Source organism: Astyanax mexicanus, chromosome 12 (genome assembly GCF_023375975.1).
Source record: "Astyanax mexicanus isolate ESR-SI-001 chromosome 12, AstMex3_surface, whole genome shotgun sequence".
NCBI lineage: Eukaryota > Metazoa > Chordata > Actinopteri > Characiformes > Acestrorhamphidae > Astyanax > Astyanax mexicanus.
This window is the reverse complement of record NC_064419.1, coordinates 26,571,272-26,586,633: the sequence shown is the minus strand read 5'-3', so window position 1 is coordinate 26,586,633 and position 15,362 is coordinate 26,571,272. Positions and strand designations below refer to the sequence as shown.

At 40.7% G+C, this 15,362-nt stretch overlaps 1 protein-coding gene across 1 annotated transcript in view; it reads right to left on the bottom strand.

Moving 5' to 3' along the window:
- Positions 1-15,362, bottom strand: part of bin3 (bridging integrator 3) — an 82,603-nt gene that overhangs the window by 8,788 nt on the left and 58,453 nt on the right. The window contains exons 7-8 of the mRNA XM_007235483.4: positions 14,031-14,172; positions 6,026-6,160 (exon numbers count right to left, since the gene is read on the bottom strand). Coding sequence (XP_007235545.1) covers positions 6,026-6,160; positions 14,031-14,172 — 277 coding nt within the window. The remainder of the gene's footprint in view (positions 1-6,025; positions 6,161-14,030; positions 14,173-15,362) is intronic.

Genomic DNA, 15,362 nt, shown 5'->3' with positions numbered 1-15,362 from the left:
ATTTAATATGGCCTTTATTAAACACAACTTGAGGTCCGTTCTGTATAAATAGGATGTAACAGTTCAAATAAACACACCTGATATGAACATTATTAAACATTAATTATTAAAAATTAAATTATTAAAATTTAATTGAGGTAGGATTTTTTTGTTAATGTGGGTTCTACATGATGCCAGTTTTCTTGCTTTATGTGTCTTTATTGACACTTTTTGCGCTTTATTGAGTCACAAAGTGTTCCGTATTCTGAAGTGAGGTTCACCCCCATTAGATGCTATTTTTCATTCAATTTGTCCCATGAAATTTTAAGGCATCTGCACTGTATGTGGGGCCTCCTGCATTGACTGTAGGTAATATTTCTGCAGGCACCTGTCTGTTCACATGGACAATTCCAGCCAGATGTTGCCGGTCATGATTATTACGATTGTGGGTTGAGCAATGTTAAATGCTCCCACATTTTTGGACTTGGAACCTTCCACCCATTTATCATCTGTCTGTAAAACCATCAGACAGGATCTTCAGGATCAATGTTTATGCTGCTATGCCATGACTTTTGGCAAGTCAGTTTACACGTACATATATATTAGACCCCACATTGTCCTGCACAGATGTGTGTGTGTGTAAGAAACATTATGAACACTGACTTTGGATCTTTTAGCCACACATGGAAAAGAGGATATGTTCTCTCAAAGCCTCTAAACATTACCTCCACACAAACACACACACACACACACACACACACACTTTAAATAAGGTTGTGTGAGTGTTCATTCTGTGTCCACCCAGATGTCAAAGAAGAGTGTGTGATGTGGTGTGTCTCCCTTCATATGTGGACTGCCTTCTGTAGCAAAACTGCTGAGGCCAGTTTCTTACTGAGCAGAGTGTGTGTGTGTGTTTGTTTGTGAGTCAGCAGGATGAGGAGCTTCAGTACAAGCAGATCTGTGAGTCAGAGTGTATAAGATGTGTCCATCGAGGACTGAGGAGAACACACTAATCTTTGACCATCCTGCTGGAGCCCAGCGTGCTGATAGCTGCCTCTCGTGTGTGTGCGCGCGTGTGTGTGTGTGCATGTGTGTGTGCGTGTGTGTAAGTGTGTGTGTGTGTGTGTGTGAGTTGAATAGGGAGTCTAAATACAGTAATGTGTGATGAAGTCTCTGAGGCCCTCCTACACTCTGCCTCTTTAACATAGTGATTCTCCTCTCTCCACTGATGTGCTATTCATACCTCTCATAGCTTAAGTACTGCTCTGTGTGTGTGTGTGTGGGTGTAGGAGGTAGGCTACTCCTTGATTCTTATACCACTGGCTGAATGGGAATAATGGTCCTCATGGTCTCTTCCTCTGATGAACCCATCAGTATCAGCTAATCAGTCTGAGGTGTGTAGCGTAGCTTGTGGCTCGAATTCAAAGACGGCCAGTGTGCTCATGGCAAGATGATGTAAATTATTTGAGTTAGCATGAGACCTGATCGTGGTTGCCAGATAAAAGGGACATTGTGTTTAAAAATTTTAATTTTAAAAGTTCTTGATCCAAAGTGTCACGTCTGTACCAGGAATATATCATAGAAGGCATTGACACCCACAGCAAACAGTGTGCTAATGATCATGACCAGCGGCATCTGGCAAGAATTGTCCATGTGTACAGACAAGCAACTCTGGCAGAAATCACATCCATGTTCGATTCAGGAGGCCCCAAACACACATCTCACAGAAAGACATCCAAGTGTTCTCTAGATTCTATGGGACAGACATGCCAACATTCATTGGGCACAGTAATAGTTTGTACATACATTTTTATTGTTATTATTTTTAAACTATTTTAAGAGCTTCAAGCTTCAATTTTGTTACTTTTTATTGTATTTATGTTTACCTGCCTGTGTTCCAATGTGATCTGGAGTTTTTACAGTAAAAACTATTTAAAAGTATTAAGCACATAAACATATTTAATACTGTTGATCTTAAAAATCAGACCCTGCGTCAATTATAATGTACATAATCTTTATTCTTAAATGTTCTCTTGTGCATAACACTATTTAAGACCTGTTGTCCATGAACCAGCCAACAAAAATGTTTACAAGCCATTGGCACAGCTGCTTAGCTCTGCTGATTGCACTGGAAAAAACAGCAGCTCAGACATAAGGGCATTTTTTACTTTTTTTTTTTGTTTGTTTGTTACTATTTTTACGTGATTTAGAACACTTAAAAACTGTTTAGGGATGGTTTGTAAAAAATAATAATAGAGGTCAATAACAACAAAAAAAAAAGTTAGACAATTTAAGGGACATTAAAAATACATTGGATTAAATTTTGAGTTTCCTTTGTGTGCATTACAGACAGAAACCAGCATTTTTATACTTTTCCACCACTGGAACAGAATTCAGGTCTGAAAAGGTTGAACAGGTTCTACCTCATAATATCGTTTCTAACTAAAAAGCATTACAACACAAATACAGTTATTTGATCATCTTCATTGTTGATTGCTAAGGCCAAGTTCACATTACCAGGCTAAAGTGACTCAAATTTGATTTTTGCTTGACTGTGTGAATGTTACAAAACAGCTGCAAAAACAACAAAAGCAAACCGCCTGGCCTTTTTTCACCTCCTCAACCTGAACATGTATGCTCCACATATGAGCTGCTAAGTCATCCATTTCCCTTTATAAAGATAGAAGGCGTCTCTCACATATGACATTTTTTGTTGTTGGTGAACACAGATTTGTTCACATTACACACAGAAACGGGTCACTTACATGTGGAAATGTGAACCATCAGGATAGCCAAAACTGATCTCAGCAAAAAAAAAAACCACAGAACCGGATTTGAGCAATGTGGCTTGTAATGTGAACGTAGCCAAAATTACTTTAAGTAATTGTTTTAGCCCCCCCTTCCACTTTTACGATCCACTCATTCATTCACTCTCACTTTCTCTTTCTCAGTAAGGAGTGTTTGTTGTTCACAGTGAACACAGGCTGAGTGATTCACGCTAGCTTCCTCGCTAATCAGCTAATCAGATTACACTGGCGGGACCTAATAGGAACTATAACTCAAAATCCACGCTAATGCATAAGAATTGTAAAGAGGCTGTTTCTCTGGTCGGCATGACTGACTCAGAGAGGAGAGGCAGGTGCAGTCTCAGCTGTGATTGGCTGAACCGGATGAATAGGATGAAACAGTTTGTTTGGCCCAACTATCTCCGGAGTTGTGAGGATTAAGCTGGTCTAAGTTACGCACAATCCCATCAAAGCACCTCCTGCAGTCCTTAAATCAACTAACTATACATCAAGCCACATAGCAACACCATTGCAACCACCTGGGATACACCATAGCAACCACCTAGCAATCCAAATACCATAGCAACCACCTAGCAAAACCATCTAACAATACCACAGCAACCGCCAAGTAAAACTCAACTACAATACCAAAGTGAATACCTAGTAAACCCATCTAGAATACCACTAAATCCACATAGCAAAACCATCTAGAATACCATAGCAACAACCCAGTAAAATGATAGAGTACGACAACATCTACATAGCAAAACCCATCTAGAATACCACAGCAACCACCAAGTAAATCCCATCTAGAATAACACAGCAACCACCCAGCAAACCCATCTAGAATATCACAGCAACCACCTAGCAACCCAAATCTAGAATACCACAGCAACCACCCAGCAATACCATTTAACAATACCACAGCAACAAACTAGTAAAATCAAGCTAGAATACCACAGCAAACACCTTGTAAAATCATCTAACTATACCACAGCAACCACCTAGCAACGATTAAACAACTCAACTGCAACCACCTCGTAACTCTATAGCAACCATATTGAACACCACAGCAAAAGCAAATTAGTACAAAGAGACGACTGTAGTAACTCTTAAGAGTTAATGAAAAACTTAACCTTCATCACACACTAAAAACACTGCTCTGACTCATCCTAAAGAACATTATGTCTAGTGAAGCAGAGACACACACACACACACAAAGTTGCAAGGTTATAGCTGTATAAACAGTATTAAGAGTCATCCTATTAAAAGATCATCACTAATAGGACGTGGATGGACAGTGGTTAGTGTGTGTGTGCGTGTGTGTGTGTGTGTGTGCGTGTGTGTGTGTGCGTGCGTGTGTGTGCGTGCGTGTGCCTGTGTGTGTTAGCTGACCTGGTTGAAGACTGATTATAGTGAAGTACAAACGCGCCACACACACAGAAACACACACACAGACACAAACACACACAGACTAACTCCTAAACTTCCTGAAGTGGCACAGTCTGGGCTGAAGCAGGATTGTGGGGGTTAATCACATTACTGACAGGAGGAGGGTGGGGAGTGTGTGTGTGAACAAGACAAATAGAGAGAAGTGTGTGTGTGTTACACTCACTATTTCTATGAGGTTGTCAGGGTTAATCACATTAGATCTGGGTGGGGAGAGTGGGGGGGGGGGCAAGAGAGTGGCTACATAAAAGAAAGAAAAAGAGAAGAGAGAAGGAAAGAGTGGCAAAAAAAGAATGAAAAAGCAAAGGCAAAATAATGAAAGAAAAAAGAACAAAAGAATAAAATAAGAAAATGAAACTCAAAATATCCTGTTCTACGATCAGAAGATTGAAGGCTTGAACTAATCTGGAGTTTTAAGAGTTAATATCAGCTCCAGTAAGCTCTTAATAACTAAAATACTATTTAGATTTTTGCTAAATTAAATTTCACTACTGTCCAGTATAACATTTAGGAGAATTTCTGTAAAGATTTGATTGAATTCAGCAACAAGGTCTGAATTAGTAAAGACAGGATTTTGAACTACTGGATGGGGCAGCAGCTCAATGCTGGGGGGGCTTCTATACTACTAGCCTATAATTGGTATTAGGCAGTAGGGGTGTCACGATTTTGATATTTCATCGAAATCGATCGAAATTATGTCATGGTCTCGAGCCTCGAAGTCAAAAAGAGGATTGACGATCCCTCTCTCTAAGCTACACAAGCTACACAAAAAGCGCAGCACACTGTAGCCGACGCCGAGGACATTGTGACTGCTCAAAGAGCAGCTTTTTCTCCAGAGAATGTGGACATTCTCATCTTCTTAAAGAAAAACTTGAAAATATAAAAATAACAGTTGTTTTGTCTAGCCTCAAATATGTTAATAGTTTTGGTACCTTAAGGAGCATCTTTCTCTCAGATAATATATCTTTGTTAAAGAAAAAAACTTGTAATTCTCAGGGACCGAAAAAGTCTTAAAGTCTTATTTTTCATGTTTAACTGTTATAGTAGGATAGAGTTCAGTTTGTTAAGGCTCTAATTGTTCTATTATTTGTACATGACTGTTCCTGTATTTTATTATTATTTATTTTATGTTGCGCATTGCTGTTTTAATAGTGCACACTGCTGCTACCAAAAAAGCCACTAGATGGCATTACATATATATCCTAATAATTTTGACCATTAGTGCCTAGTGTGGTGTATTACAGATCACTTGTATCACTTTGCATCACTTATATCAAGCCCACCTTTTGAAATAAGATATTGTAAATTTGATGAATCAAACCAATGACTGACCATAGACTAATCTAAAACTGGCATAGGCCTCTCTGCTGTAAATAAAGAAAAAAGAAAATTGCGAATCGAATCGTGACCCTAAAATCGGAAATAAAATTGAATCGAGGATTTAGAGAATCGTGACAGCCCTATTACACAGGGAGTCTTATTGTATTGGCATTAGACATGCTGTGTGCGCTTTTGCACATCTGTGTCAGCAACATGTATCTGGATGTATGTGCATTACATATGTTTTGGACATACAGTGCATTACATTATTACATTATTAGTGTATAGTGGATAAACAGCTGTATTCTGAACAGTATATATGAAAAAAGGGACAGAGCGAGGTGTGTCTGAACTGCACAGTGTCTACTGAGTAAGACCACAATCCTTACTCACCTATACTCCAAAAAAAGAGCCCTGAGGCTGAGCTGAAAATAGCTGATCTATAGTTTTGTGAGTGTCTGCATGCGTGTGTGTGTGTGTGTGTGTCTCACCTGTGCTCGAATGAGTGCCTCGAAGCTGGGCTGAAAGTAGTCGATTCGGCTGTTGTAGAATTTGGGCATCTCCTCCAATAGCTGCTTATTCTTGGCTTCAAAATCTTCCTTGACCGGCCTCAACTCCTCTCGCGCCTTAAACACACACACGCAGACACACACTTACTTCAACATACTACAACAAGACCAGCAGGTCTGCAGGGCATTCCTAAGAGGTTTGTCATTAGAATACCATTATTATTATCATAACGACAGTAAAGAGAAAAAAACGAGGAGGAGGAGCAACATGAGAAGCTTCTCATAAAAATAGTGAGAGATGGAGAGGAAAAGAAAGAAAAGAGAGAGAGAGAGACTGTGAGAGTGAGTAAATAAGGTAGTGAGACCAAGTGAGGAGAAAGCAAGCAAGTGAATGTGTGAAAGAGTGAGTGTATGTAAATGAGTGAATGAGTGAGGTAGTGTAAGAGTAGCAGAGGCAGTGTGAGAGAATGAAGATGCACAAAAGTGAATAGAAGAGAAAGAAAGAAGGGTGAAGTAAATAAAAGAAAAACATAGTGAGTGTAAGGTTGTGAGCACTTGAATGAGGAGAGTAAGTGGGTAAGTGGAGTTTGGGAGTGAGGTAGTAAAGGAGGAATGAGAGAGCGAGCAAGTGGGTGAATGTGTGAGTGTGAGAGAGAGAGAGCTAGTGAGAAAGTGAGTGAGGTAGTGTGTGTGAGAGGGAGTAAAAGTGTGAGTGTTAGGGGTGTGTTTAAAAAATAGATTTTTAGATTTAAATGAATCTTCATTTAAATGATCTGATATAGATTTATATATGTGTACATATATATATATATATATATATATATTAGGGCTGGGGCGACGCGTCGACATAATCGACGTCATCGATTACAAAAATACATCGATTTGCATAACGTGCGTCGGCGCGTCGTAAACATGGCGGCGCCTGTGGAGAGCATTAGAGGTTAGATCGGGCCCAAAAATTCCAACTGGCTGTTTTCGGGCTGTTTTAATGAGCGAAATATGATCAGAATTATGTTAATTAACACGGTAACATAGAAGCATAGAACTATTATTTAATTAAAATGATTTTTAAGAACAGCTAAACACAGTTCTGCAGGTCAAACGCGGAGGAGTTCACGTGCGAGAGAGAGAGAGAGAGAGAGAGAGAGAGAGACACAGAGAGAGAGAGAGAGAAAGAGAGATTTGCGTGTTCTGGTGAGAACTACTCACAGGTGAAGGTTCTCTTTGATCTCCTCGTGCTCCTATTCTAGTCCCATTCATAATTCTGCAGCTCCCTCAGTGTTTTCTGCCGTATTTTGCGGCTAGCGCGAGCGCTTACAACTGACACCGCGGACCGCGAGGTGCCGCCGCGTTTGTGCCGAATCCGACTCTCTGCTAAATCTGACTCCCGCTTCGCGGACAGAATCGGCACAACACCCCCGCTGTAGAACTGCGGTAGTGAAAACAGCGCTTATAAATAAATTAGTTTAGTTTCACTTTCAGTTTTCGTTATTTTCGTTTTTTTTTTTTTTTAAATAAAAATATAATTAAAAAACAGACGCCTACATCTCGGACTATTTTCTGGAGCCCGGGTCGGATTTACGGGCGGGCCTCGGGTCATGTCGGGTTCGGGCAGAGAATCTAAGCTCTAGAGAGCTTGGACTCCGGAGAGCAATCTCCAGCTACAAAAAAACGCCAGCGGGCATCTAAAGTTTGGGAGCATTTCACGCAAAAGGGCAACAATGTGGTCCTCTGCCATATGTGCAAAAGGAGCACTTGAAGCGCAAACATCCAGGAGCACTATGTCAACAGGGTCACACAGTAAGTTACCGTTTACATCAGGGTCTCCGCGGGTGTCCTTAAAAAGACTTAAGACTGTCTACCAAAGGTTTTAAACCTGCCACAGGCAGAAATTATATATTTTTGGTTTATATTTATATATATAGTTTCCAGAAACAGTAGCATTATTCATAAGTTCAGGTCTTTAGCTAAGCTAGCTGCCTTAAGTTATTTTAGCTAGCGCCGTCGGCGCTGCGGTGTCACACCGTATTCTGTCACCGTCGGAATTTTGTGACCAGTGCTCACGGTTATGAGCGTTCATTGGCAAAACGGAAGCTTTCTATACCTACACCTTACCCTCAGCCCTAAACTGAACCGTTTTGGCCAGTCGGGGTAAACATTAGAAACGAACACGTTTCGAATCGGCCAGTGCACCGGTCTGCTGAGAACTACTTGCCAGTGGTCACAAAATCTAGCGGTCACAGAAAACAACACACGGTTGTGGTGTATGGGAGCTTATCCATTTTTAGCGTTATAGATCTAAACAACGTGCTGTACATGTAAGTGATTATAAGTGTGGGGTTTGGTTTAGTAGGCTTGTGTTGTTGTTGTTGTTGTTATTATATATAAATATAGTAATTTATCGTTTGCTTTAAAACGTAAAATAATAATTATTTAAATATGTTTCTCAATGAATAGATTAGTCGACTAATCGAAAAAAATAATCGTTAGAATAATCGTTTAAAAAATAATCGTTAGGGACAGCCCTAATATATATATATATATATATATATATATATATATATATATAATTGAGTGATTTAAAGTGCAAATAGTTTAACTGATAACCAAATAACTGCAGGTTACCTGTAACTGAGTGATTTAATGTGTAAATAGACTCGATTACCGATCCAGGGAAGAGTCTCTTTTAACCCTTATATTGTGTTAGAAAGCTGTTTACACCTGTGGTGTTCGCGGGTCAATTTTGACCCGTGATTTGAAAATGCTTGAAAATGCTTAAAATCACCAGTTTTCTTCCAATATTGTTTTTCAACTCATTGTTGGCTTAGTATACATTCATATAAATGGAACCAGTGTGGGAAATTTCTTTAGTTGGCTCCACAGACACAGTGTTTTAAAAAGTACCACTCGTTTTTGAATGCAAAAACTATTTAAATTCACAAAAAATATTTGTCATACTTATAGACTGAGTAATTAGAAGCTGTAAATGTGTTATAGACCTATATTAGAGTACACCTACCAAAGAAAAAAAAAATATTATTTAAAATTATTAACAATAGTGACATCTTTGGTGTTTCGGGTCAAAACTGACCCGCATAGATAAATAGTAGGATAAAGACAACAAGTGTTCAAATTTCTTTCCATAAAACCAACTTTTATTTAACCATAGTAATTAACCAAGCAATTTAACTTTAACAAATCAACAATGACCAACAACAGTGTGTGTGTGTGTGTGTGTGTGCGTGTGTGTGTGTGTGTGCACCTGCATTAACCATAAACTGAACATTGAAAAATAATATGATGTTAGTGCAGGTGAGTCACTCTGAATGAACTTATGAACTTATGAACCATGAAACTTAGCATCAGAAACTTTAACTGTGTGTGTGTGTGTGTGTGTGTGTGTGTGTGTTTGTGTGTTTGTGTGTGTGTGTGTGTGTTCAAATGCATGAATCACAGTATTCGATGGTTATTGTGTGCTCCGCGCAAATGAATTTCTTGCATGTGTGGCAAGTGGTGTTGGACTTCCTGTCCTTTTTGGTGGGGCAGGACTGGCACCTCTTCCTCTTGCTGCTCCTGGAATCTCCTCCCTGGTTTGTATCACAGGATGATGATGTGAGTGTTGGCTGAAGCCCTTTCACCAAATGAACAGACGCTTCGGTTCGGGGCAGCCTCTTTCGTCTTTCGATTTAGGGAGAAACCAGAGACTTGCCCAACTCCTCCAGCAAAAGCCTCCTCTTGAAAGGTTTTTCTCCATTCCATCCTGGATCTATTTCAGTCCACACTACATATGCGTTGTATGCCGAAACGTCCAGCATGTTGTAGAACACAACCACTGGCCTCCTTTTTGTCCCCCGCTTGCATGTGTATGTGCCGGTGACCTTGTCCAGGTTGTCAACACCGCCTTTGTTCTTGTTGTAATCCAGGATCATGTCTGGCTTCTTGTCCTCCCTACTGCTCACACCAGCATCCCTGTGGAGAGTTGACATCAGAATGACATTTTTGTTTTTTTTGGGACAGTAGGAGACAACTGTGGTTCTTTCTGAGAATGCAAACTTGGATGAGAGAGGAGCCCTGTCTTTCGTTCCAAGAAGAGCTAAGGGAAGCTCAGGTTTGTTCTTCCTGACTGTTCCCACCATCGTCAGCTTCCTCTTTAGAAGCTCTTGCGCAAGGTCATAGGAGGTAAAAAAATTATCACAAGTTATGTTGTGCCCCCGAAGACCCTTGGTCATGTCCAGGACGACCCGCTTGCCCTGGTTCTTCTCTGGCACTCCGGTGGCAGATTTTCCGGTATATATTTGCATATTCCATGCATAGGCAGTTTTTGCATCACATGCTGCCCATATTTTGATCCCATATTTTCCAGGCTTGCTTGGCATGTACTGCCTGAAGGGACAGCGGCCTCTGAAAGGGACTAGCCGTTCATCCACTGTCACCTCTGGCCCAGGATTGTACACAAAGGGTAAATTTTCCACCCATTTGTCCCAAACCTCCCTGATGGGAGCAAGCTTGTCATTCTCACAACGAGCAACCCTGTTGTCAAAACGTAGCACTCTTGATAACACATGAAAGGCTTGAAGGGACATTGTGGCACGAAAAATAGGGCGTCCTGACTCACTATCCCATAAGCTGGCCGTAGCTTCATTACAGGATCTGGACACCCCCGCAAGAAGCAACAGTCCCATGTGCGCATCTAGCTGTGTTTTGTCCATCTCCGTCCAGCTATCACCAAACACTCTTCTCCCTTCCATGTTGGTCATCTCAAGTAGGATACTCTGAATAGGTCGTGGAAAGAACAGTTCAAACGTTGACTTTATGTCTTGGGCGTGTGACACAGCGTATCTAGTAGGCCCTGGAGTCATTCTGAGGATGTTTTCCATCGGTGCCCTGGCTTGGGTTTGAGGAGGGCTTGATAACCATGAAATGTCACCTTTTTTTTACTTGAAGACCTCTCCTTGAGCATCTGTGACATCTGGGTCCTCCTCATCAGATGTTTGGTCTTGTTCAGGGTCATACTGAACATCATCCTCCTCCTCAGACACATCCTCCTCAGCTTCACTTTCCTCTCTCTCCTCAAGATCACCATCATTACCAAAGATATGATCTAGCACCTCATGAACAGAATACCTTTTGCTCATGTTGACTGATAATCCTACAGAAATTCAACTAATAATATCCCACCCAAACCCTCTTTATATGTGCCAATGTTTGTTTATAAACAATGTATCAATATGCTGTGAGAAAGTTTTAGTTCATGTGGGTAGTGGTGTTTGTGTGTGTGTGTGTATGTGGGCCAATGTTTGTGTGCCTGTATGCATTTTCTATATGTCTCTGTGTCTGTGCATGTGAAAGAAGCTTGTGTGTGTGTGTGTGTGTGTGTGTGGGTGGGTGGGCCATAATTGGGCATATTGGGCCACAATTGATCCTCAGAGCAACCCATAGCTTTAAGGTGATGCATAAAACAGCCAGTATTCTCTGCCGGGTCATTTTTGACCCGTAACACCACAGATGTAACTTTTTTTTTTTGAGACCTTTAGAATTTACTAAAAAGGTAAAAATGTATATTTCTGCATTCAATCAGGTGTGTCTGAGGATTAGATGAAGCCTCATTCCAGAACAAAAAAGCAAATGGTAATTTTTACACATTTAAACTTGAAAACGGGTCAATTTTGACCCGAACACAATAGAAGGGTTAATGGGGGAGATAAGCTCTCCTCAGACCAGCTGCAGATCTCTTATGAAGAGTTTTTAATAAAGTTTTCTCTCTTAACATTATTAATTTAGCTTGTTGTGTTTTTATTTTCAATATGCTTATTATAGTGTCACATCTGAACTAGTTGCTCTGGGTAAATTTCACACTTTTATTAGCAAATAAATAAGACATTAAATAATGGAAGTTTTAGTTTTCCTTGTATAATTACAACATTTCATATTGAAATTGCAATTTTTATTGCAACAGAAACCGATATTGAATTGGGAGCTTGTGAATCAGAATTGATTTGAACTGGGAAATCAGTAGTGATACCCACCCCTAGTGAGTGTAAGCATAGTGTAAAGAGATAGAAAGTGAGAAAGTGAGGTAATGAGAGAGAGGGATGTAGTGAGAGCGAGTGTAAGAGCGAGGAAATAAGAAAGAGTGCAGACACGCAAGTGAGTGAATGTGAGAAGTGAGTTGAGTGAGTAAGAGAGGAGCAAATGATCAACAGAGAAAGAGAGAGAGCGGGTACGAGGGATACAGTCTTAGAATGGTGACCTCTGGTAGAAGGTGCTCTGTTTTGAGCACATGGGAGAAAACATATGTTACTCTGCTGGATGTATGCAAAAAACACACACACATACATACACACACACCTATACCCACTGCTCGTTTCCCACACTACTCTCTATGGCCCTGATGAAGCCCAGTCTCTCGGTGTGTGTAGGCGGTCAGTTGGTATATGTACGAGCAGAGTGTGAGATAGTGTGTGCATTAGTGTGTATGATTTTTGTTCCCAGAGTGCCCTTCTGCGCATGCGTGTTTATGTGTGTGTGTGTTGATACACCTTGGTGCGAATATGCATATACATATTAGTGACCTCAATGCTCTAACTTGGGGAGGAAGGGAGAGCTCGTTTGCTGTGTGCCATCTTTGTGAGTTCTGCATGTGTGTTAGTATACATGTGTACATATACACACACACACACACACACAAAACACACACACACACACACACACAGAGACCAATTATCCGGCAGCGTGTGCACGGCGAAGCCTCTTGTAAAGTGCGCTAGCGGAGTTGAGAGGCTGCCTCTCTTGCGTGGGTGCACGAGCTCACATGTGTACATGCGCTCTGTCTATTTCTGTAAAAGGTTCCAGTCAGCATCCCCTCAGCCGCTCTCGCGCTCACTTGTTGCACAGCGCTCCGGATAGAGGAATAAAAAAAAAAACAGTGCTGGCAGCGCATCAGAGCGCAGAGGGTCCGATCAATCTACCGATGCCTCCAGAGGAGGAGCGGGGCAGCCTTGCAGTACAGGCACATAGATACAGCCATCCCAGAATAACCTGCCCCTGCGGATCAGTGCAGACCACCAGGGCGACGGGTTTGTATAGGAAAACGCATGTCTGTTTAAGCAAGTACGAGATTTGTTTTGCTTGTTGCTTCTTCAAGCTGTATAATATGCAACTGACATTTCACTGCTCCTGGAATACAGGCACTGTCAGTATTTAGCACCACCAACCACTTAGAGACCTTGAAGCTTGATTCATTATATTCACATCTCCAAACTTTTGCATGAACTCTGCCCACTAGATTAAACCCTAGGTGAAGCTGTACGCAATCCCGTAAAATGCAATAATGCCTTTAAGAGAATACAGTGTTGTTGATACTGGAGAGCAGCACATCACCTAGTAAATGCTAGTTTTTGAAATATGAGTTGCTATAGAAACCAGTTCTTGTGACCACAGCTGTCCTGTAGCAAAGTTGGTTTGGCCTTCTCTTCTTCCTATTGTCCACTCCTTTTCTACAAAAAAACTCCTATTAGTGAAAGCAAACAAAGTTCAACATAGAACTGAAGGGCAAATTGGGCCCTCGCTGATCAGATCCTCGCTGATGTGAACACCAAGGAACTTGAAGCTGCTGACCCTCTCCACCGCAGTCCCGTTGATGGAGATCGAGTGAACTATTTTCTGCTTCCTGAAGTCCATGATCAGCTCCTTGGTCTTGGGAGCTCCCACTGGGGTCTATTTTAACTACTGCTAACACAACCTCACAGAACAGCTCAACATGCTTGGAGGAGAACACTAACTTCCATTGCTCTTTATCAGCACACAGATGTCTGAACTGCATAGCATTTCTCTGAATGGTTGGTGGAGAGAGTGGGTCAACATAGAAAGACTGCGTGAAAGAGAAAGAGAGAGAGAGATAGAGAGAGAGAGAGAGAGAGAGAGCAAAAGAGAGAGAGACTGGAAGAGAGAGTGAGCACCCAAGCAAGCAGGCTCAACTTTTCTGTACCTGATGGAGTTTGACCATGATTGGTCCCGTCTTCTCCTTTTCTTCATATTTCTCCACTTTAGCCTGCAGTCTCTTGTAGTCCTGCAGAGCCTGCTCCCTCCGCTTCACCGCCATGTTTAGACTTGGGAACACACTGCTGTACCTGAACACACAAACGCACACACTAATCTCAACAAAGGATCTTTTTTTTGCATTAATATTTTATTAGCCAAAAATAAAACACACTTGATAGCCAGTCTGAAAAAACCTATACAAACATTTACCATTTATCAATAATATTGAAATAATATAAGTAGTAAAAAAGTAACTGTTTATACTGTGCAGAAAAGATATTGCTAGGTTTTTTAAGCACTGCTGTAAGGGTTTGATTGCACATCTCTGTCAGCAGCATGTCCAACGTAATGTACAGGGTTCATACACTTTTTAAACAATACTTTTTTTAATGATTTTATTTCATGGAACTTCAACTTTTCTATACCCTCAAGACCATGCCATCATGACCATACATTTTCTTAAAACATCAGCGCAGACATGAACAATAAAACCAAAATTCATCTAAAACTATAATCAAAATGATCAAGATTATAGTAGGCCTAAAATTAATCTGATAAAAATATTGGCAATTTTTTTATAATACAATGTATGTCAGATCCTGAGAGCTTCATTGTGTAGAGATATATTACTGAATTAACTGTGAGCTAATGTATTTTTGTTAGCTAAAAATAGATTTTCTCGTCAATAAACAGAAACACAAGGGTTTGTAGGCAAGATTTCCATAACTTTTCTAAAACTTTCTGGGTATTTCTTTTTTTTTTCCAAAACTTTTCCAGGTCTGGATATAGCTATTTTTTTATTCCATGACTTTTCTAGGTTTTTCATGACCGTACAAACCCTGAAAATAGCTAGGGTCTCACACTTAAATTTTGTGACACCAGACAATCAGCAACTTTATTACACTTTTTTTTCTAGACCAATACAGTCTACTGCATATTTCCAAGAAATGTATTTCCAGGATCAATAAGAAGCAGCAGGTGGTTGCAGGTTGCTGTTCAACAGGGTTTAGGCCTGATGGGTGTTAACACACTGGCCATATCTCTACATGACCACTTAATTAAAACTTCACAAACAGCAAATAAAAATGTAATCTTTGGGTAAAAATCCTGCTCTCAGGATACTAAAAATAGGAGGGAAAAAAACTCTCGACTGTAACTTAGCAACAGGAGCGGGTGGTTTGGTTCGAGGCCTGCCTGCTCTGGCTCACACTGCCAAGAAGCGCTGGGGAGCGCAGCTCAAACACGTGAGAATCTCTCAGCCCAAAAAAAACAAAGCAAC